Source organism: Lissotriton vulgaris, chromosome 10 (assembly GCF_964263255.1).
Source record: "Lissotriton vulgaris chromosome 10, aLisVul1.2, whole genome shotgun sequence".
Classification (NCBI taxonomy): Eukaryota; Metazoa; Chordata; class Amphibia; order Caudata; family Salamandridae; genus Lissotriton; species Lissotriton vulgaris.
Genome location: NC_141698.1, coordinates 10,634,192 through 10,657,334, shown reverse-complemented (window position 1 = coordinate 10,657,334; position 23,143 = coordinate 10,634,192). Strand labels below are relative to the sequence as shown.

General features: G+C 52.8%; 2 protein-coding genes across 3 annotated transcripts in view; one reads left to right on the top strand and one right to left on the bottom strand.

The window, feature by feature from the left end:
* LOC147684308 (uncharacterized) overlaps nt 1-20,003 on the top strand; it is a 28,915-nt gene extending 8,912 nt beyond the window's left edge. For both annotated transcript variants that reach the window (XM_086940182.1, XM_086940181.1), the window contains 6 exons: nt 354-552; nt 1,275-1,374; nt 7,706-7,877; nt 13,000-13,275; nt 14,122-14,246; nt 19,195-20,003. In XM_086940182.1, coding sequence (XP_086796308.1) covers nt 354-552; nt 1,275-1,374; nt 7,706-7,877; nt 13,000-13,275; nt 14,122-14,246; nt 19,195-19,239 — 917 coding nt within the window. In that variant the 3' untranslated portion in view covers nt 19,240-20,003. The remainder of the gene's footprint in view (nt 1-353; nt 553-1,274; nt 1,375-7,705; nt 7,878-12,999; nt 13,276-14,121; nt 14,247-19,194) is intronic.
* Nucleotides 20,004-20,128: 125 nt separating this feature from the next.
* Nucleotides 20,129-23,143, bottom strand: part of GNL3L (G protein nucleolar 3 like) — a 46,477-nt gene continuing 43,462 nt past the window's right edge. Inside the window, exon 15 of the mRNA XM_086940183.1 lies at nt 20,129-20,289. Coding sequence (XP_086796309.1) covers nt 20,222-20,289 — 68 coding nt within the window. The 3' untranslated portion in view covers nt 20,129-20,221. The remainder of the gene's footprint in view (nt 20,290-23,143) is intronic.

The following is a 23,143-nucleotide window of genomic DNA, read 5'->3' as shown; positions in this document are numbered from 1 at the left end:
CTCCGCCCAGAGGAGGTCCCTTGATCTTGTATTGCTCTGCCCAGAGTAGGACTACTGTTCACTGTGAATCTTCAGAAATAAAAGCTCTGATGTTAGTGGTGGGTACATACTCCTCATCCAAAACTCTGCCATGTGCTACCTCGGTGCTTCTGTCATGAAGGTTCCTTCCAGGAAGATGTTGTAGTCCCGCCACTGAGTGTGGTGGACCAGAGGTGTAACTTATTTCCCTTCCTTACCATTCTGCCACCTTTAAGAGGAGGATACCTACAGGTTTTTGTATTTCCAGGGTGTGCAGAACCAGGATGCTGTATTGTGAGGGACTAAGCACTTCTCGTCTCTCTCCCATTCTGCAGGTGTGAAGCAGGCCTTCGAGGACATGCAGCATTCCGCCAGTGAGCAGCGCCTCCTTTTCGCGGAGATCTTTAACCGGGTCACCTACCTGCACCAGTTCGTGGTGGGAGAGTCCAACACGCTCTACTCCTTCCTGTACAATCTTCTGGCCTGCGCCGCCGTGTTCCTGGTCACATCCACACAGCGCACTGCAGGGGCCAGGTACGAAACTCAGATGGGGGGAGGGGCGGATCCAGTGCACTTCTTGTTCCTTTACAACCTGGTGCCCTAAAGCGCCACATTGAGCTGATCTGTACAGACTAGCGCTTTGCAGAAGCTCCAGAAACAATGGTAGTTTGCATTCTTTTGAGGCATCACAGGAGGCGCGGCAAAGACAGGACTAGGGTCGGGCTGAGACATGAAACTGGCCTAAGCCCAAAATAAAAGTGGCCCCCATTAGAGTATTGGATAGCTAAGAGTGTCCTACATATGTAAATGGTGGTAGTTTTGAACTTTTAAGGGAGCTCCCGCTGAAAATTGTAGAGATGGTAATGACCTTAGTAACGGGTGTAATCTGGCCATCAGCAGCCCAAGTGATCCCTGCTGCGGGTCGCTGCTGAGGCCTCGTGTACCTTGAGCTTACCTGTAAGGTGAGGGGTTCAGCAGGGTAAGGGGCATGAGATTGCCTTAATTGTCATAACATTAAAACAAAGCGTCGCCCTTGTTTTCATCTGTGTAGTTCATGTAAAATAAGTACATTCATGGCAAAAAACACAAAATTGGGAAAAGGTGTTCAAAATGAAGGAACGTTTTCTGTCCATAATGAACTATTGGTGTTGTGTGGTGCTTTATTGGGCTCTTTGCGCCTCGCTGAGATCCATACTCTTCTCCAGGTTTACCGTATGAACATCCGTGTCTTCAAACCTGCCCTTTGTGCTCCGCAGGTTGATGCTGTTTGCTGTTGTCGCCATGAATGTCTACGCAGAGCGCCTGATCTGCTCGTCCATCCTGGAGAGTGCAGAGGAGTCTGGCTATGAGCAGATGGTGAGTCTCGGCTTCCAAACCTGTCTTCCTCTTGGATAACTGCCCTGTGTAAGGCCAGCTCCACGTCTGAGAGGTTCTGACCTGAGCACCCCTTTGAGTGTTAACAACGGAGGACATCCCACACCAGGGCAATAGTTGGGTTTTTAATTTTCTCTCCTCCCTCTTTTCTGACTGGACAGGAGCAGCCACGGGTACACGGTCATAACAAATGTAGTGCCTCTGCCAAGGGCACACAGGGCAACCGCCCCTGAAACTCGAGGCTTGAAATAAGGCAGGTTCACTGCAGACCAGGCTCTCTGAATACTTTTCGTTTCACGTCTGAGCAGCAGCCAGCTTTTTCCGGAGTCATGGAGTAGATTCCAAGCTCTTCCAAGGAAGGAAGACTAGTTCCTGGTCTCTGGTCCAGTCTGTGTGCTGGAGGGTGAGCTGGTGAACTCTGACCCGAGTAACCGGGTTGGCTTCTATCCATAAGCAGTACCTCTTTGGGTCCATGACCGCTTCCCACTCAAACTCCAAGTTGTTCCCAACCCTTTGAATAGAATCAATCTCTATAAAGTATATATTTCCTGTACTTGTTGAACAGTTCAATGGTATCCTGCCACTCTGGTTTCCCTGGAGATGGCAGGTATCCCAAAATATCCACTGTGGCACGGGGTACCTCCAGATAGCCTCAGACCAGTCTAGCTGCTGCAGGGTCCTTGCTTCTGGGCAGAACAGGATGCAGGTTTTGGCGGGCGGGCGTCTCGTTTTTTGTAGGTATGTTGCCACAGCCACGGCCTTTGGCCACATTACTTTGTCCAGCTGTCTCCACTCTAGAGCCACTGGTTGACTTGATGGGAATGTCTTTATCCAGAGAGGGGCACACAATGATCCTGTGAAACGTTCCAGAATCCACTCTACCGACAGAGCTCACTTGCTTTAAAATGGCGTCCACATGGAAAAAAGGGAAGGAAAGTCATGGAGGGGGACACACACAGTGGATAAAACACCCTACTCTCACTCTGACTAAATCTGTGAATTACCCTAAAAACCTTTGGTTTCATACAAGCAGAAAAAACGAAATGGGGATACCCCTGCATCAGACCACATCTCTCACACCACTCTTACTCGCCGGCACTCGGGCATGACCGTAATCTGTGCTTCACTTTAGAGCCGAAAGCACAACTTCGACAGTGGCAGCAGGAGCAGCGTTTACCATTCACACCTGTAGGTCTAGCACACCAATCGATGAGGGGTGTCCCACAGTTTGAGTACGTCAGATCTTGAGACCCTCTCAGCAGGCAAGGCCTCTGCACTGGAAAACATGCGACCAGAATGATGAAGTGAGCAGGTAGAAACACAGCACTGGACCAGTGACTTAACACCCACAGTCTCCCCCACCAAATCTGTTACTTAAAGTGTTAACTTTAGCGAACGTCTATATTCCCATCTGCTGCAACGCTCTGGCCCCCCCATGCCCTGCGACTCTCTGGCCCCCCCATGCCCTGCAACACCCTGCCCCCCCCATGCCCTGCGATTTCCTGGCCCCCCCACATGCCCGGTGATGCTCTGCCCTCCATGCCCTGCGACGCTCTGGCCCCCCCATCCCCTGCGACGCTCTGGCCCCCCCATCCCCTGCGACGCTCTGGCCCCCCCATCCCCTGCGACGCTCTGGCCCCCCCATCCCCTGCGACGCCCTGGCCCCCCCATGCCCTGCGACGCCCTGGCCCCCCCATGCCCTGCGACGCCCTGGCCCCCCCATGCCCTGCGACGCTCTGGCCCCCCCCATGCCCTGCGACGCTCTGGCCCCCCCCCATGCCCTGCGACGCTCTGGCCCCCCCATGCCCTGCGACGCTCTGGCCCCCCCCCCATGCCCTGCGACGCTCTGGCCCCCCCCATGCCCTGCGATGCTCTGGCCCCCCCCATGCCCTGCGACGCTCTGCCCCCCATGCCCTGCAACACCCTGCCCCCCCACATGCCCGGTGATGCTCTGCCACCCCCATGCCCTGCGACGCTCTGGCCACCCCATGCCCTGCGACGCTCTGGCCCCCCCCATGCCCTGCGACGCCCTGGCCCCCCACCATGCCCTGCAACACCCTGCCCCCCCACATGCCCGGTGATGCTCTGCCCCCCCCCCATGCTCTGCAACGCTCTGGCCCCCCATGCTCTGCGACGCTCTGGCCCCCCCATGCTCTGCGACGCTCTGGCCCCCCATGCTCTGCAACGCTCTGGCCCCCCCTTGCTCTGCGACGCTCAGGCCCCCCATGCCCTGCGACGCTCAGGCCCCCCCCATGCCCAGCGACGCCCTGCCCCCCCCCATGCTCTGCAACGCCCTGCCCCCCCACATGCCCTGCGATGCCCTGGCCCCCCCACATGCCCTGTGACGCTCTGGCCCCCCCATGCCCTGTGACGCTCTGGCCCCCCCCATGCCCTGCGACGCTCTGGCCCCCCAATGCCCTGCGACGCTCTGGCCCCCCAATGCCCTGCAACGCTCTGGCCCCCCATGCCCTGCAACACCCTGCCCCCCATGCCCTGCGACGCCCTGGCCCCCCCACATGCCCGGTGATGCTCTGGACCCCCCATGCCCTGCAATGCTCTGCCCCCCCCCCCCATGCCCTGCAATGCTCTGGCCCCCCCATACCCTGCGACACTCTGGCCCCCCCATGCCCAGCGACACTCTGGGCCCACCATGCCCTGCGACGCTCTGGCCCCCCCACATGCCCTGCGACGCCCTGGCCCCCCCCACATGCCCTGCGACGCCCTGGCCCCCCCCACATGCCCTGCGACGCCCTGGCCCCCCCACATGCCCTGCGACGCCCTGGCCCCCCCACATGCCCTGCGACGCCCTGGCCCCCCCCACATGCCCTGCGACGCTCTGGCCCCCCATGCCCTGCGACGCCCTGGCCCCCCCACATGCCCGGTGATGCTCTGGATCCCCCATGCCCTGCAATGCTCTGACCCCCCCCCCCCCATGCCCTGCGACGCTCTGGCCTCCCCATGCCCTGCGACGCTCTGGCCTCCCCATGCCCTGCGACGCTCTGGCCCCCCCCACATGCCCTGCGACGCCCTGGCCCCCCCCACATGCCCTGCGACGCCCTGGCCCCCCCACATGCCCTGCGACGCCCTGGCCCCCCCACATGCCCTGCGACGCCCTGGCCCCCCCACATGCCCTGCGACGCCCTGGCCCCCCCCACATGCCCTGCGACGCCCTGGCCCCCCCACATGCCCTGCGACGCCCTGGCCCCCCCACATGCCCTGCGACGCCCTGGCCCCCCCACATGCCCTGCGACGCCCTGGCCCCCCCCACATGCCCTGCGACGCTCTGGCCCCCCATGCCCTGCGACGCCCTGGCCCCCCCACATGCCCGGTGATGCTCTGGATCCCCCATGCCCTGCAATGCTCTGACCCCCCCCCCCCATGCCCTGCGACGCTCTGGCCTCCCCATGCCCTGCGACGCTCTGGCCTCCCCATGCCCTGCGACGCCCTGGCCCCCCCCACATGCCCTGCGACGCCCTGGCCCCCCCCACATGCCCTGCGACGCCCTGGCCCCCCCACATGCCCTGCGACGCCCTGGCCCCCCCCACATGCCCTGCGACGCCCTGGCCCCCCCCACATGCCCTGCGACGCCCTGGCCCCCCCCACATGCCCTGCGACGCCCTGGCCCCCCCACATGCCCTGCGACGCCCTGGCCCCCCCACATGCCCTGCGACGCCCTGGCCCCCCCCACATGCCCTGCGACGCTCTGGCCCCCCATGCCCTGCGACGCCCTGGCCCCCCCACATGCCCGGTGATGCTCTGGATCCCCCATGCCCTGCAATGCTCTGACCCCCCCCCCCCCCATGCCCTGCGACGCTCTGGCCTCCCCATGCCCTGCGACGCTCTGGCCTCCCCATGCCCTGCGACGCCCTGGCCCCCCCCACATGCCCTGCGACGCCCTGGCCCCCCCACATGCCCTGCGACGCCCTGGCCCCCCCACATGCCCTGCGACGCCCTGGCCCCCCCCACATGCCCTGCGACGCCCTGGCCCCCCCACATGCCCTGCGACGCCCTGGCCCCCCCACATGCCCTGCGACGCTCTGGCCCCCCATGCCCTGCGACGCCCTGGCCCCCCCACATGCCCGGTGATGCTCTGGATCCCCCATGCCCTGCAATGCTCTGACCCCCCCCCCCCCCATGCCCTGCGACGCTCTGGCCTCCCCATGCCCTGCGACGCTCTGGCCTCCCCATGCCCTGCGACGCTCTGGCCTCCCCATGCCCTGCGACGCCCTGGCCCCCCCACATGCCCGGCGAGACTCTGGCCCCCCCATGCCCTGCAACGCCCTGCCCAACAAGGAGCAGATTGCACAGTCCTCATAATTCTAACCGCCTTCCCATTGACACACCCACACATTGTTGTAAATCCCATGCTTGTCTCCCAGTGCACAACAAGCCTCGCTCTGCCCTCTCAATGTCTTCATGGTACTGATCCGGGGTCCGCCTTAGCCCCCAAATGATAGCATCTTATGTATATAGATACTACTTTGTGTCAGTCATTCCACCTTGTATTCATCCACAGTGACTTCATTTCCTGCCCAATGAGGCTCCGCATTAAAATTGCGTTCTTATTTTCACTCAGTTTGCCTTTCACAATCTGTTCAAAGCTCTTCACTCACGCAATCAAGTCAGCCGCCAAGGTATAGCTGGAAACTAAATCCTCCGGATGCAATAAATATATAGTGTAGTCGGAGATACAACTTTAAGAAAAAATAGAAATGTGATTACTTCAAAAGAAGAGGGATACCGTCCTGATTAAAGTGGTGCAGTTAACATATTGTAAACCCCTTCCTGTTCTGCATAATGAACAGGGCACTTAGGGCAAAATTTAGATCTTGGTGAACGGGTTACTCCATCACAACAGTGACGGATAGTTCGTTTGTTGAAATATATGGGATTTATATTTCAGAGGACGGGATATCCGTCACCGTTGTGATGGAGTAACCCGTCCGCCGAGATCTAAATCAGGCCCTCGGATACAATAGCATTTATATTCCAGCGGACGGGATATCCGTCACCGTTGTGATGGAGTAACCCGTCCACCCTGATCTAAATCAGGCCCTCGGATACAATAGCATTTATATTTCAGAGGACGGTATATCCGTCACCGTTGTGATGGAGTAACCCGTCCACCAAGATCTAAATCAGGCCCTCGGATACAATAGCATTTATATTTCGGAGGACGGGATATCCATCACCGTTGTGATGGAGTAACCCGTCCACCAAGATCTAAATCAGGCCCTAGGATACAATAGCATTTATATTTCAGAGGACGGGATATCCATCACCGTTGTGACGGAGTAACCCGTCCGCCGAGATCTAAATCGGGCCCTTGGGCAGCATGGTGAGCTTGGTCGCCGGAGGCTGCCTGGGTATCGGATCTCAACTCTATAGGTCAGGAGGGACGATCAGCCTTCTCCGGGTGCTAAAGACACCCCGGTGTGTGTGGCGACGTGCACACCCTTAGCCGCGCCTATGGCTGTTCTACAGATCATGGTAATGTTTTTCTTGATTCGGGTTGATGGTGATCGCCTTTTGCTGTCTTGGTAAATAGCTGTCTGGTACTGTAAAAGTTATTCTAATGGTATTTTGAGGTCTAATACCAAGTATGTGCTGTAGATTTCTCCCAAAGAGGAGTGTGTCCACCGCTCTGCTTCTAGGACCCCTGGCCCTGATCCCAAGTGTGAAGGTCCCTCCCTGTCCTCTGGGTAAAGCAGTTTCTGTTGGCGCCCTTCAGACCTAGCCACACCCGGCTACACATGCTGAAAGAGAGCCCGCTCTGGGATTTACATTTGAAGTCCTGTGAAGCTTGGTCTATATGTACTACAGGTAGATTCCGTCTGTCTGTCCATCCACATGTGCACAGCCTTCTAGGACCACTCCTATGAAGAGTCCAGAGAATGAAGATCTCCCTAGGTGAAAAGTCAGAATAAACCCCCTGCTGGCTGTTCTTCTGCCCACCACTCTCTCTGCTCGCTGCTTCTCTGCCAGCTGCTGGTAAGCCCCGATGCCAGTAGTGTGCTGGGAGCTATCACTTTCACTGATGTCTAACCTGCCAGGCCTGTGCTGCTTAAACACTGAAAGTTAAAATGGTCTTGCCTTGTGCCTGGGAATATTTAAAAGATGAAAACTAGCCAAGGAAGCAGAGTGTCCTCCAATCCAAGAACGTTGCTGCCATTTGACAAGGAGCAGGTAAGGCACTTGCTGTATCTGTAGATTTGATTGGCGCAGGTTCCCTCCCCTCGACTCGATGTTAAAATATCACCCCAGTGTCCAACTAATGATGCCTTTCCTTGCCTTCCTGTATTGTTTTTTCCAGGAAAGGATTGCCTTCTGGGTGGGAATAGCGCGGAAGACCTCTGCGGCGATCGCCTTCTCCGTTCTGGGCTACTTCACGGCCACCTACAGAGACGTGCACAGGCAGAACTTGCAGGTGCTTCAGTCACTGCGCAGCACACAGGCAGAGCTGCAGCACATTGTACGGGAAGCAGGTAATGTGACGAGGAGGGGAGAACTTCCTTCTGTAGGGTTTGATGCCAACGAGTCCTCTCCTGTTTACACTTTGTCACCCCTCTGAATTCACCGATGGAGAGCTGAAGTTTACCTAGAACCTTAACCTGCAAATACCATTGTTTACAGCGCCTGTTGCGTTGCGCAGTCTGAAGTGCACCGTGAAATAAAAGCACTCGGACAATAACAAACTTGTGACTGTTAAAGGTGAGAAAAGGCTACATCCAGACCTGGGATTAGGTGCATCCGTTCAGAGTTTTACCCCATAACGTGCCTATCTTCATTTACGGTGTTTATCTAGCGCTACTTTGCCCATTTGGGAAATACGGCACACACCAGTTTAATAAAAATACCTGACCACATTCAATTTAACAGGTTTGATAAATAACTTATATACCACTATTCTACTCTGAAACAGTGGAAAACTATTGGGTGCGTTGATTCACTGGGACCCATTAGTGTTAAGATTTGACACTCCTTCGACCCCACAACTACTCTTCAGAGTAACAAGTCTGCCTATAAGGTCCAGGGCGCACTTAGACCTGCAATAGACTTCGGCTAGTGGCTGGCACATGGATTGGAGTGAAACAGACCAACAAGGGCTGAGATTGATCAGGGAAGGATGAATGGAGTCAGAGTAACCTTGGTGATCTTTCAGTGCTTGTTTGCTTCATGAAGGAGAGTACGGTAGTGATGGGCACTCCAGGGCGGCTGCCAGTCCTTGCAAGAGGAAACGTGAATTGTAACCGGGCACAGGGGTTGCGTGAGGACAACCAGCAGGTGACCGGGTGAGTGTGCATTACCATTAGAGCAGTATCAAGTAGGAATAGGCCACATTCCAAAGCAAGCGATACATTGCATGCCATTACAACGCGGTCATTACAATGACTGCGTTGTTACATCACATGCCATTAGAACGCAAGTCGTTACAACAACTTGCTGTAGGGGGTGTACTAGATTTTGGAATCGTATAATTTACTATTCCAGCTCCAGTCTGTGCAACAGTAGGAAGGTGTTGGATTTTAAATTCAACACCTTTTGCACCCTACAACAAGTCGTTGTAACGACTTTCATTGTAATAGTTTGCGATGTAACAACGCGGTCATTGTAATGGCATGCGATGTATCGTATGCTTTGTAAATTATGTTTCCCATCAAGTAGCCATGCCATGGTTGGCCTTGAGCCCAGGAGACCTCTGTGTTTGGTGGGGAGCCATCCGGATTTCCATCGGTTGGTCGAGCAGAGAACATGTTACTTCGCTCCTGTGACTCTTGCACATGGATACTCTATGTAACCACAGATTTCTCACTTGTTGACAGGCATTGTTCACTGCTGGAGCATTCCCCCCACCTCGAAGTGGTGGCGTGGAGCCATATATAGGTGCAAAATCAAATTTGAAACATTAACACTTGGAGAGTAATTCTACAGAGCTGGGAGGAGGGAAGGTCAGTGAGGAATCTGCATTTAAAGAGTATCCACCAAAAAAGTGTTACCACCGGTAAGTAACTTGTTCTTCTGATGGATACTTCTAACCGCAGTTTCCTTATCTTTTGAATAAATACCAAAGCAATACACCCCAAAAGGTGGAGGGTCTCAGGAGTGAACATCACACTGGGAAATCCTGTAGGACCGTCAGCAAAGTGGCCCTCCATGCTGACCTGTGAGTCAAGGCTGTAATGCCTGGTGAAAGTGTGGACGGGCGCACACGTAGCTGCCTATAATTTGTCCAACACTGGACACCCCTGGGCAAGCTTCGGTGGTAGAGTGAGCCAAGGCATAGCACGTTGTATGCAAAAAACATGTATTGTCCTTCCCTTCTTGGCACCAGACAACTCAACAAAAAGCTGGTCATCCTCTCTGTGCTCCTTAGTCTGGTCAATGCGCAAACTAAAAGCCCTGAAGAGGGCGTACTGGTGCAGCCTTTCATCCTTCTTGGAGGAATATTATGGTGAGGAGAAAGCTGGGAGCATAACTGACGGCCCCACATGGAAAGGCTTCACCACCTTCGGCAAAATGATGGCAGAAGCGCCCGCTTCTATGGAAAGGTGGTTTATGGCGGTTCTGACAGCGCCTGTAATTCACTGACCCAGTGTGCTGAAGTCATTACAATGAGGACGACCATTTTCAGAGTCAGTTGCCAGAAAGAGCATCTGTGCATATGCTTGAAAGGCGTGCCCATCAAGAAGGTAAGGACCAAACATCACAGGGTGCCGGAGGAGACCTACATGTAACTCTTCCAAACAAACGCATCACCACTATTGACTTAAAAGGGCTGATCTGGCAAAGGTACAAAGGCCAAGAGCGTGCCCCCCACAAGGCTTTGCTGTGAAAACTCTAGACCAATAGAACAAAATCGGAATGTTTAGCCTGCAATGTATCGACACAACTGTCCTCACGCTCCATCGGAAACTTTGCCCGATGTCCAGAATAGATCTATTGGATGTACAGACGTTGAGCAGCCACAATAACCTCTACCAATTCCTTTGGTAGATCAAAGCCATTCACTCTCTGTGCTTGGCGGTTTAGGCGGAGGAGGTTCAGGTGTAAAACCCTGCCCTGTTGGGAGAGCTGGTTCTCCTGAAGCGGTGGACTGCGCATGGGACAAGTGCTCAGTTTCAGGAGGTACCATCACCATACCAGACCTCCCAAGCTCAGTTCGTGGCTGTCGAAATCAACGGAGCCTAGACATTCCTGACCTCTTTAAAAAACTGGGATGCAGTGGTAGGATTGATTAGAGACCAGAGTCCTACGGGAGGTGGAACTCTTATTTCAAAGGGCCTTGAGGCGGAAACGCTCCACTGCAAAAAGACCGACCATGAGCGTTCTCTGAGGTGGCAACAAGATCTACCCAAGAGACACCCCGTTGGGCCAGTATGCCTTGAACCACCTTTGAACGCAGATTCCACTTGTGGTCAGCTAGATGGCGCCTGTGGAGCTGTTCTGCCCTGGCATTCACGGACCCTGCTAGATGACTGACAGGAAAAAGATCCAGCCAGCTTCTCACACTCAGTGCCTCTTGGCACAGCAGGCGTGGCCCCACACTGCCCTGCTTGTTGTAGTACCATATGGCAGTTGTGTTTGCACGGGGTTGCCCTCGATGGAGGGCAGACGGACCTTCCTGATCAATTGGATGGCACACAGCTCCAGGCGATTGATCTGGTGTGTCTGCTCTCCACTCGTCTCTGATCTCCGCCTCATCCAGGTGGCCGCCCCAGCCCAGTCCATGCATCAGTCTCCACTGTGAGCTCGGGGTGTGGTACAGAAGCAAGACCCTGCTACACATCACGTTGGAATCCTCCACTCAACATTTTGGTCCTAAGCTGCCCCATCTGACTCACGGATGAGATCCGAGCAGCACCCAATGTGCTCAGCCTTTTGAAGGTAGAGATTCCACTGCAGAGCCCGCATGTGCCAATGGACAAGACGCACCAGCATTATACGCGAGTCCAGCATTTTGCAAGTCTAAAAAGAGTTAATAATTGGTTTAGTGAAGAAGCTACAAATTTACACACCCCCTCCCCATCATCCCGCCATGTGGAACATTCAGCAAGTCTTGAGCCAGATCTGAGCCAAATAAGGTTTTGGGGTGCCGGATATCGGCATTGAGGCAGAGACCTGGTCAGACCGTCCTTAAACACCACTTGCTGTCCCTTAGTAATCTCATAACCAGACTCTGGCGTAGATTTAGCTGAACTTTGATCCAGAACCAATGCCTCTGGAGCGGTGCAGTCAGGGGTCCAGACGGGACTGCTTTGACTTCCAGCAAAAAAGTAGCGGTGCGTCTTGGATCCTGTGAAGGGGCTGAGTGGAGGCCTAACTGGGTCAGTTAGCACACGGGCAGGAAAGATCAGAGAAACTCTGACTGCGGTCCTGGTGGATTAATTTGGCCTGAAGGTGCTCCGGGAGGACTCAAACTCGCCCAGGACATTTGCCCCACACCAGCGCCAGCTGCAGAATAGGGTCAGAGTGGGATGACTGTATGATCATGTCTGGGTAAGGGTCTTCTCAATGACTTGTGGTTGCCCTCGGGTTTCATCAATGACTTCTTAGATGTACCTGCGGACTGGAACTTGGACCTGGGCCGCCCCTGGGACTTGGAGTTGGAATGTGCCCGGGACTTGATACCGGACTGTTTCTTCAACTCTGTGACATACAGCTTTGCCTCTCTCTCAGATTGCCTTTATATACTTCAGGAAGAATTTCTAGCCTACTTTAGAATCCTGCTTCGATCGGAGACATCAAAGAGGGACATCATAGGGTCTGTAACTGAGATATCTTCCTGTAGGTGCAGCACAGTCCGAAGCCGGTAGACTTTGAGAGGGACGTCCCAAGCACACTGTTGCTGGAAACAGTGGTCTTAGAAGTCGATGAAAACCCCACATTTTGGAAGTTGAGCTCCGAATCCCTGTCGAAGGGTGAAGAAAAGCTGAACGGACTGGCGTGCGCAGGGGTAGTGCCTATTCTTGCTCCATGCAGTCACTTCCACCAGTGGGTCAAGGCCGCCGTAACGTCGGATAGTCACCTCCCAGCATATGAACGCAATATGCTTCTGGATTCAGCCTGCCACCATGGGAATTCACAAAGTGAGGCCTCTGCAGTTAGAAGTATCCATCAGGAGGGCAGGTTGCACCGACCCTGGGTGCAAAATATGACTTTGTGCGCAGGAAGCACATTGAGTTGAACCTCTTGTAGAGTGTTTGAGAGTCTCGTCCACGAAGAATGGGAGGTCTGAGTGGATTGAAGTCCATGCTGGAGTTATTGTAGATGTATCTTGATTATGGCAGTGGTTTAATTTCAAGTAAAGTCAACCTTGCGCCTTTGGGTCCATGCCAAAGGCACAGGATTCGACTGGCCCCTCTTCAGAAGTGAAACTCACGCAGCCCATGGCACCACTTGATGGAGTAGTATTTGTTTGAAAGCCTTCAACCAAGCAGGCCTTGGTCCAGTGATAGTGTTACTCGAAGTAAGGATTGTTGCCAGAGTATGGCTCTGCACATGAAGGACCACCGTACCCACATCCATGTAGGAGATCGGGCAGCGGTCCCCTGGTATTCTTAGGATTTAAGGCTGATGTGTTTTGTGCTTTTTTTTATTTTCACACAGAGAGGCTCCTGGGTAAACGTGACTCTCCCCTTGCCCGGAGGTGCTCTCATCTCTCCAAGCTGAATGAGACGTTTGTGGATTCGGGCATGCTCGATACTTCTGTGGCCGATATATACGATGGCGCTGCTCCAGAACCAGCCCTTCCACCATCGCAAGCTGAGCTACTCCAGCTGACCTTCATCCCCAGCGAAGAGCCTCTCCCTGCCTCGCCGTCCCTGGTCCAGCCGCAGGTCCTGCTTAGCCCCCAGCCACTGCCAGTGATTAAGCAGCTGACACGTGAGTGTGTTCATGGTAGGGGGGTGCCAGGTACCTAAACGGTACAGTTCAAGATCCATGTTGGGCAATCGTGGTCCTGGTGTGTCCTAACCCTGGTCTCTACTCTCTCTTCTACAAAGGCTTTCATTTTCTGTGGTTAACTCACGCTATGGTGACACATGTACGAATCAGGTTGCACTTAAGTGTTTCGTAAAGAGATTTCTGGAATGGACGGGATGTGGAAACACTGATTGGGTGTCAAAGGTGCAAGGATGAGATCTTAGCTGTTGCCTGGACACTTATGAGGCGATTGTGGGGTGCTCAGGCGCAAAGCTGGTTAACTTGTGAAGATAGCCTTACGAAGCCTGGTAGGCCTTGAAGACAAATCCTACAAGGTGCAGAATAACTCTGGGGTGGGGCACTGCTTGAGAAACCACTACCTCTAGCTCCTACCAGCATAAGAGCATCACATCCCTTGCTCTGGTAGGGACTTTCTAATTCTCAAGATGGACAACATATGACGTATACCACCAGGCGTAGGAAGGTTAAACGTCTTACTACACGAAATCATCCCTACATTGTGTAGGGGGGTACATGCACTACTACAGATTGTAAACTCCACCCATTTCTTGGTTGTTATTGAAACGGTGTGCAGCTGCGAGGGGGGGTGTATAAATGAAGACACAATTTAATACTTTTCCAGCGGTAAGTTGTCTCTGATCACTGCAGAAATTCTAAACCATACACAAGACGCGCAGTTTGCCCTCTTTTATTCCAAAAGCTTTAGTGGAGTGAATTGTTTTCTCGAGAGGTTTTGATCCCCTTTTCATCTCCTAAGTGAACAAACTAATGCTTTTGCTTCCTCAGCGGATCGGCGCCTCACCAGCACCCCTCGGAAAAGGGCAGCCTCCCCATCACGTAAGGGCAGCCGGAGGAGTGGTGTGCAGCGAGGGGAACCGTCAGTGTACAACATCCCTGTGTCCGAGGAAACCGTAAGTGTGTGGTGGTGTTATCTGCTTGGACCATCCAGAGTTGGAGCGCTGGGCGCTGCCAAGAAGGATATATGTCATTTTACTCCCTAAAGACAGTTTCTTGTCTCTGGTAAGCATCTTTCTGGTGCTTAATAACTACCTGCAGATTTCTCACCTTTTGAATATTCCCAGGTGCCAGACCAGAACTGGAACTTTGCAATGGCTCTTCCATGCTGGTAGGTGGTACTGGCTGCATCTTGGCACCAGATCTGTGCAGGTGTGATGTCACGGGAGCTATATAGGGCCACCCCAGCCTTATGACATCAGTTCCTCATCCTTTAATCCAAGCTGCAGGAGCAGCTCTGACGTTGGCGACCCTGATACAGTTGCCAGAATTGTGCAAGTGGAGGGGCCACAGGGAAGGGGCACAGTGCCAATGTGACTCCTGCTGGCATCGGCCATTGAGTTGGGTAACAATGAACATCTGTTATTCAGCGCCAACATACCTAAGGGTGAACGTGTGCTTTACAAATACAACCAAGACCAGTCCCATGGGGCACACAAGGAGCACCGGGGGTGAGGGGAGGGAAAGCTGTGTTCTGAGATTCTGTATCATGGCCCGCAGGGATGGAGACGGAAAGTCTGGGTAAGCCGGAACAGGGGCTGGAGCTGGGACCAGACCACAACCTGTGCAGCTGCCGGCAGAGGAACAGGTGAGGGTATGCCCAGGATGCAGGACCGGCACTGTAGCAGGTGCCGGAGGAGATACTGGTGCTACAGGGGGAGGTTGCTCGGGTGGAATGATACCCACTAGCTCCAGTTCCGAAGAGGACTCTGCTGGGGGTGAACTACGCTTGAGAGACTGTGAGGTGTAGTCAGTTCTCTGCTTTTTGTGCTCACTCCTTTTCCTCTTTCAGCGACTTTGAGGATGGCGAAGAGTGACACTTCAAGCTCATTTGCAACTGTGACTGGCGTTGAGGCCGACACTCTTTGGGCGTGCCATAAGGAGCTTGCCCCCTCATTGATAGCCTTGGTTTGGTCCACACATGGGGTCCTGCTTCAGCCCCAGGCCCCACCGGCAGACTCTGGGGAGAGGGGGGGCTTTGGAGAGGGACATCTGTCCATGGCTGTGACAGCCAGGATTAAGCACGGATTCCTGGGTGGGGTGTTAGTGGAAGCACTTCTCTAAAGCACTTAATTGTTGTAGAATTGTGACTTGGAAAAACATTTAAAGAAAACCTTAGAACCGCTCTAGGTCTGCATTGAAGGGCGTGGAAACAGAGCTGACATCTGGGCACCAAGGTGGCGCTGTGAGGCTCCAGTGGCGTCACACCAGCACGCAGAGCTATTGCCATGTTTCAAGATTAGTCTGGTGAATTTTCAAAAGTTGAGGAAGCTGTGGGTAGAAGTATCCATCAGAAAAAGGGTCAACTTATTTTTTTCCTTTTAACCTGGGGACGGGTACAACATAAAATCTCTAAAGTTCACAGCACTAGATCCTTGCATTGTACTCCCTGTTTGGATTAAACCTCTTACATCCTTAGTTGTACTTAGAGTATTGTTGGCTTATTCCTTTTTTCGTGTTCAGCATATGTTCTTTTTCTCTCCTTGTCCGTCTGCTTTGTTCTCCAGTTGTGTTCAGACATTTGACAAACTTGATAAAATGCTCTTGGGTTGAGCAGAGCTTGGTTTCTGTTTTATTCTTTGTGTGTGGAAATCTTAGCCCCCAGACGCCATTTCCGTGGTCCTGCCTCCCTTGGATTAGTGCGCTTCATCCCCTCATCCTGCCTGCCCTGGGATTGGTGCGCTTCATCCCCTTGTCCTGCCTGCCCTGGGATTGGTGCGCTTCATCCCCTTGTCCTGCCTGCCCTGGGATTGGTGCGCTTCATCCCCTTGTCCTGCCTGCCCTAGGATTGGTGCGCTTCATCCCCTCATCCTGCCTGCCCTGGGATTGGTGCTTTTCATCCCGTGGTCCTTCCTGCCCTGGATTGGTGCGCTTCATCCCGTGGTCCTTCCTGCCCTGGGATTGGTGCCTTTCATCCCGTGGTCCTTCCTGCCCTGGGATTGGTGCCTTTCATCCCGTGGTCCTTCCTGCCCTGGATTGGTGCGCTTCATCCCGTGGTCCTTCCTGCCCTGGGATTGGTGCCTTTCATCCCGTGGTCCTGCCTGCCCTGGGATTGGTGCCTTTCATCCCGTGGTCCTGCCTGCCCTGGGATTGGTGCCTTTCATCCTGTGGTCCTTCCTGCCCTGGATTGGTGCGCTTCATCCTGCGGTCCTGCCTGCCCTGGGATTGGTGCTTTTCATCCTGCGGTCCTGCCTGCCCTGGATTGGTGCTTTTCATCCTGTGGTCCTGCCTGCCCTGGGATTTGTGCTTTTCATCCTGCGATCCTGCCTGCCCTGGTTTGGTGTGCTTCATCCTGTGGTCCTGCCTGCCCTGGGATTGGTGCGCTTCATCACCTTGTCCTGCCTGCCCTGGGATTGGTGCTCTTCATCCCCTCATCCTGCCTGCCCTGGGATTGGTGCTTTTCATCCCGTGGTCCTTCCTGCCCTGGATTGGTGCGCTTCATTTCGTGGTCCTGCCTCCCTTGGATTAGTGCGCTTCATCCTGTGGTCCTTACTGCCCTGGATTGGTGGGCTTCATCCTGTGGTCCTGCCTGCCCTGGGATTGGTGCGCTTCATCCCCTCGTCCCGCCTGCCCTGGGATTGGTGCTCTTCATCCCCTCGTCCTGTCTGCCCTGGGACTGGTGCGCTTCATCCCATGATCCTTCCTGCCCTGGGATTAGTGCGCTTCATCCCATGATCCTGCCTGCCCTGGGATTAGTGCGCTTCATCCTGTGGTCCTTACTGCCCTGGATTGGTGGGCTTCATCCTGTGGTCCCTCCTCCCCTGGGACTGGTGCGCTTCGTCCTCTTTCCTGCCTGCCCTGGGATTGGTGCCTTTCATCCCCTCGTCCCTCCTCCCCAGAGATGGGTGTGCTTCATACCGTGGTCCTTCCTGCCGTGGGATTGGTACGCTTTATCCCCTCATCTCTCCTGCCCTGGGATTGGTGCGCTTCATCCCCTAGTCTCTCCTGCCCTGGGATTGGTGCGCTTCATCCCCTAGTCTCTCCTGCCCTGGGATTGGTGCGCTTCATCCTGTGGTCCTTCCTGCTGTGGGATTGGTGCTCTTCATCCCATGGCTCTGCCTGCCCTGGGATTGGCGCCTTTAATCCATTATAGTGAACTGGTGCCTAATGCTCATAGGCAGTACTTCGCCCGCCCTTTAATGCCAGCGTGGGCTGCTAGAGATGGAGTCACCCTAGGATACAATGCGCACCGCAGCACTTTATGCACGGCAGCCCCCACAGGCTAAAAAATAGGAACAGATATTTTAACAATGTGATTATATCTTTTTATATTATCAGTGTTACTGTTCATATTGTATATTTTATTTGAGTAACAAGCACTGTAATGTGTAAATGCAAGTCTTGGCAATGTTTATGGTTTTTATTGACTAAATGACACACTCAGTCAGTGGGACGGTTATCTGAGGACGAAGCCTTCATGACCGTGGAGTGTTTTATGAGATTAGCAGTAGTTACGCCGGAGGCAGGAATGGAGGGCTTACCAGGTTCTGTAGAGGGTTTGCTGAAAATAGAAGGGATGTCGCAGTGCCAGCAGCAGAAACAGAATGATGGACGGAAGAGAATGGGCATATTCCTGCATGCAAGCCACTCTTGTATCCCCTAACGCTAAACGTAGACTGGTGCATGTTGCGTACCTCCACAGATTGTGACTCTATGTGGTTGCATAAGATTGACCCAAATAAAGATCTGTGATCTGCATTGGATGCCACACGCTGGATTTATGCACTTGGCATGGCAATGCCCTGGCGGTTTAGATTCCTGGCCTGCCTTTGGAGAGGAACCTAACCGAATACTGGTACAAGCGATACCGTCAGCCCCTGGTCCTGCTTCTTGGCTAGGTGGCTGATGTCCAAGACTGTAGGAGGACTTACTGCCCTGTTGCTTCAGTTGGCAAGGAGACAGGCGCCACTCGGTTGGTGACAAACCACTGACAGCGGCGAGGGCATGGTTAGAGCAAGCACCATGGTGCAAATCCAGGGCTGAGATGTAGGTCCAAGGATATCTGGAAACTGTGTCTGGTGTCAGTACACTCCAGTGAGTCGGCAGATGCTGCACGGCTATAGCTGCTGTTTGCTTTCATGTTCTCGTACGTCCATCTGAGGTCGCTCTGCCTACAATGTGCTGCATCTTTGGATTATTGAAATGTTACCATTTCTGTGTCATACTCAGTTGTAAATATGTGAAGGGCTATTTTCATGTGCTACATGAATGTATCATCATAATATGACATACTGCGAACAGGGCTGTTGTGAATTTATGGCTTACATACAATTTTCTTGCAAAAAAAATCCATTTGCTGACAGACCTAATCTGACCACCCTCAACACCCACCCATCATTAGTTTCATTCAATACATTCATACGCACACATTGATTTATGCCGCTTCGGACAGGTGTGCCTTTGTCCCTCCAATGGAGGAGAATGTCCATAGGCAAGAAGATATTTACCATCTTGACTAGCTTCTTGTGGCAACAGCCTCTGCCACCCTGGAGCCATGAATAAGAAGCTCCGCCCCTCGCTCCCTGAAGGCAACACCTACTCGTATCCCATATTCCGCAACAGTGCCCTCGGTGTGGCATCATCAAAACACACATCTGTATAGATTGGGCTTTATCTGCCACCTGGAGATGGTCACGAGCACCATGAAGACACACCAATGGCAGAAGTATGTTCTGCATAACCTAAGGCCCGGTGTCCCCATGTCCTGCAGGCTATTAGGTCTTTTGTCAAACCAACACCTCAAACCTTGCAAGAGAAGTCCCTGCAGCTGTTTTGCTTGCATATCCTGTGGTTTTGTTGTGTCTGAGGTCGGTCCATTGAATGATCATCTGTTCTCTCTTGCAGAGCCCAAGATACAGCTTACGCAGTGCAAAGTCTCCGCACCTCTAGACCGAAGCCAAGGCGGAGTTGTCGTCCATGTGGTATCCTGCACCCCCCTTTTTAGTCCGTGCTGCTGGATCTGGTTCTCGCACTCCATCACCTCAAAGAACCCGTCTTCAGCCTCCAATGTCCTTGCTCCAGACCAGTGAGGCAGGAAAGGCCGTTCTCTTAATGTCATCCTTCCAGGCCCAGTTTAACAACATGCGCCCTGTGGTCACTTCTCAGAACTGAGCCTCCGTTGAGACTGAGGGCTACAGGAGCATTGTCAATAGGGGGGTAGGGAGAGACTTCCTTGGGAGCTGGGGTGGGGTTCAGTACTTTACGCTGGTTCTTCTGCTTGGCCGGAGTCCAGCCATGTCCCTGTTTGGACCAGTGGACACCAGTGAGGTAAGCTTGTCCAATGAAATCTCTGGCTGGTCCAGTAAATTGGGGAGGAGGAAGGGAGATGTTCAGGCTCTTCCTGTATCACTAGTTACTTAACTTTTACCAAACAAGACACATGCAGGGCAGGAATACCACTTTTGTCCAATGTACTTTTAAATCTAACAGATCACAGAGTGAAAGGTCAGTATTTTTAATTCAGTGTCCTGATTTTTTTTATAAATGTGTCCCTTTTTTCAAGGCTTTAATGTTATTGGGTTCTAGAGGCAGCCCAGGTTAGGATGTTCTCTTCCGGAGTGTCTGCCTTCCATGCCCGCGGGCCGGGCCAGGAGCTCTTAGAATGACTGGAAAGATGTTAATGTTTTGTGATTCAATAAAGCTTTTGTACAACTTAACCCTTTAATGTGCATTTTTTTACTCCTTTGTTTTTCTGTGGTTTTGTAATGCGCGTGTCCGACCGTCTCCTCCACACCCCTGAAAACATTCACAACCAATCCCGATAGAGACTGGACACTGGGATGTTTCAAAGATTTAATGTGTCCTCTGAATGTCACGGTTACAAACTCTCCTCGCGAGGCCTGGATGTGGTGGTAACACGGCACCCACAGGACTAAATGTCCAAGAAATTGAAGTTCATGGCCGCCGTCAAGGTGTCTGAAAGCTTAGTTGCTAACTTATCTGAAAGAGGAGAAAGAAAGAGCGGAATGAGATTCATGTAAACAAATGGTACATTTCCAAGCAGATACCCCGACACAGAATAAATTAATTGTGCATCCCTGTGTCCAGGGTGGGAGAGGTCTGGTGTAGACTTAACCCTCCATCAATCCGAGCCCACAAACTGGTTTTATTGAAGTGAGGTGAGGCAACTACAAAAAACATTGCAATACAATCGCGCCCAAGCCCGCCCCTCCCTCCACCAGTTTACCACTGTTCAAGGTCTGGGTGTCTTCCGCATGGACACTGAGAGCTTATCTACACACACACCCACCTCCAACACCAATTTGACTAACCACAACCCTCTTATCCGTCCTCCAACCACCCCGCGGCACAATTGTATGTGTTGTTGGCTCTGCGCGGTGTGTGGTGCCTCCCTCTCAAAAGTGATGACCCAGAAACTCAAACGGGAAGAGATCGAGAACCAAACGTCCTGGAGCGCGGAAGTGAGCTCTCTATACCAAGACCATCCCAGCCTGGAGGGAGCTCAATAGCTCCATCTTCACTCTACATCTGCCATCGGCTGAGTGCCCCCTTCGTCAGGACTAGCTCCAGCTCCACCCTTACCGAACCTTGCCCCCATATGTAACCTCTTTAGGGTATGATCACTTCCATGTGTGCTATGTTGAAGGGAGCTTCTGGAACACACTGAAGTAGTCCAAGTAAAATGCTGCAATAGGCATGAGGGCCACCCAAACAAAAAAATAAAGTGGCGTGCCTGGTCGGTTCATCGCAAGATCAGCCTTTGTGTGCACAGAAGGACTCTGCACTGTTGGCCCCAAACTCCAATGAGATCAAAATCTATTCTCCGAGGTGCAAGACTCCTCGTGACCAGGGCCACCATGTCGAGAATCTGCGTGGCCATTAAGAAGACTCGGCAGGGACTCCAACAAACCAAACAAATCTGCAGAAGGGACACTAGGTCATAAGTTTAGAACTGCCTTCAGCAAAGCTTTTTTTCAATAGATCATTTCACTATTGTTGTACTTAAACACCATTCAGGAGACTTCTTTCTTCACTCCAGCTGGTCAGGAGAGCGGACCCTCTTATACAGGGTGGCGAAGTGCTTCACATGGGGAGGCGGCGGAGGAGGCCACCGATGAGTCTTCCCTATCCGAGCATTTCACAAGAGGTCAAAAGTTTTGCATGGTAAACTGAGCATTTGAGAACACCTGGCCGGACCAGCATACGAATGGGTATCGGATGTCTTGTAGGTGCTTCTCCAGTTTTGTTTCAAACTGAGTAATTTAGGCATCCACGCAGAGATTCGTTGACTGAGTTCCAGATCTTAAGGTGTCCTGAAGAAGGCCCGTTTCATTTTTCACTTTTTGTGAATCAAGACCTAGAGGGGCCTTCGCTCCTAAGCTTATTTCCCGGGATAAGGTATTTTGTTTTGCAGATACTCCGGTGTCTTCACATACCGTGCCTTGTAGGTGATACAAGCGCTCATGTGGGTGCTGCACGCCTCTAGGTTGGCCAGTGTAGTGATGCAAGGGCAGGCATGATATGGTTGGTATTTCTTTGTTCTGAATAAGGGTTGTGCTGTAGGATCAAGGACCGCTTTTAGTAGGTCTAGACATAAGCTGGGGCGGCTGGTACAGTCTTACCATAGGCAGTCCTTGCTATGACCAATGCTTGACTAGCGTCTTTAGATGATTCTTGGCAATGGATTGTCTGTCCTGCTGTATGATCTCTCAACAGTGACCATTGCTAATGGTTCAGTGAGCGTTCCAAGGTTGATGTTTGACAGGAGGCCATGTGGGCAATCAATTCTCTATAGCTGGGCGCATCCAGGTATTCGTAAACCGAGACCCTGTTTCTACAAGCATTCACCTATTCACTCAGCGTAAATATGAAACTGGATGTTGAGAGAACGGAGCCTTGTAGCACACACAGATGTGATGGCCAGCGTTTCAATGCAGAGTTAACTATTGTCTCTCTGTTTGAGAGGTGGGGCTCTGGATCAGTTAAGATCAATGCCACGGAGGCCGAAGCGTTATTTTAGAAGAGTGAGGAGGATGCTGTGAACGAGCTTCTCGAACGCTTAAGAGTAGAAATGATAGCAGACGTGTTCTCTATATTAAGTAGTTGAGGAGGCTGCTGACTGTACTATGCCGAGCTCTAAAACCTAAGTGTAAGGGCCCAAGAGCTGGTTGTGTGGTGAGCAGGAAGGCCACACATTTCCTGAGAATCTTTGTGCAGTAGGGAAGGTCATGAGCGGTCTTAACATTTCTGTTCGGCTGGAAGTCTGTCCACCATTTTAAGCATGTCATAGATGGCCAATTTATAGTGGGTCAAGAAGCAGCCTAGTGTCGGAGGAGACATCTGTACAGTTTGGCCACAAGTGGAGTAAGGGCATTTGTGTATTTTTGTTGTTGTTGATAATTCAGGACTATGGTCAAGTGAGTATGGAGATGGCTTGGTCTTGGTAATCGCTTTACTAATGCACTGCGGAGGTGAGGTGCATCTCTGGTCAAGATGTTTGCTGTCAATCTTGGTGTCTCTGCTGTGCTACTAGCACAAAAGTCCATCTCTTTCCCGAGAATAATGATTTTGCTGGAGAAGCAGCTGGCACATTGATCACATCTGGATTCATCTACTTGGTGTGGGTGGAAAACATGCTTCAGGAGGCTAGGGGGCACTTTGGGGCAATTGTAGTTCTTTGCGGTCTGCTCTTGGCTTTGTGCACGAGTTTTCTGCACTTGCATCTCTAGTATTTAACATCTATAAGGATGTCATCAGATGGAGATTGCAGCTGTGTACAGTTTGAACCAGCACGTTCACTCGACACGAGTAGCAGTGGAAAAGGATCCTGCTT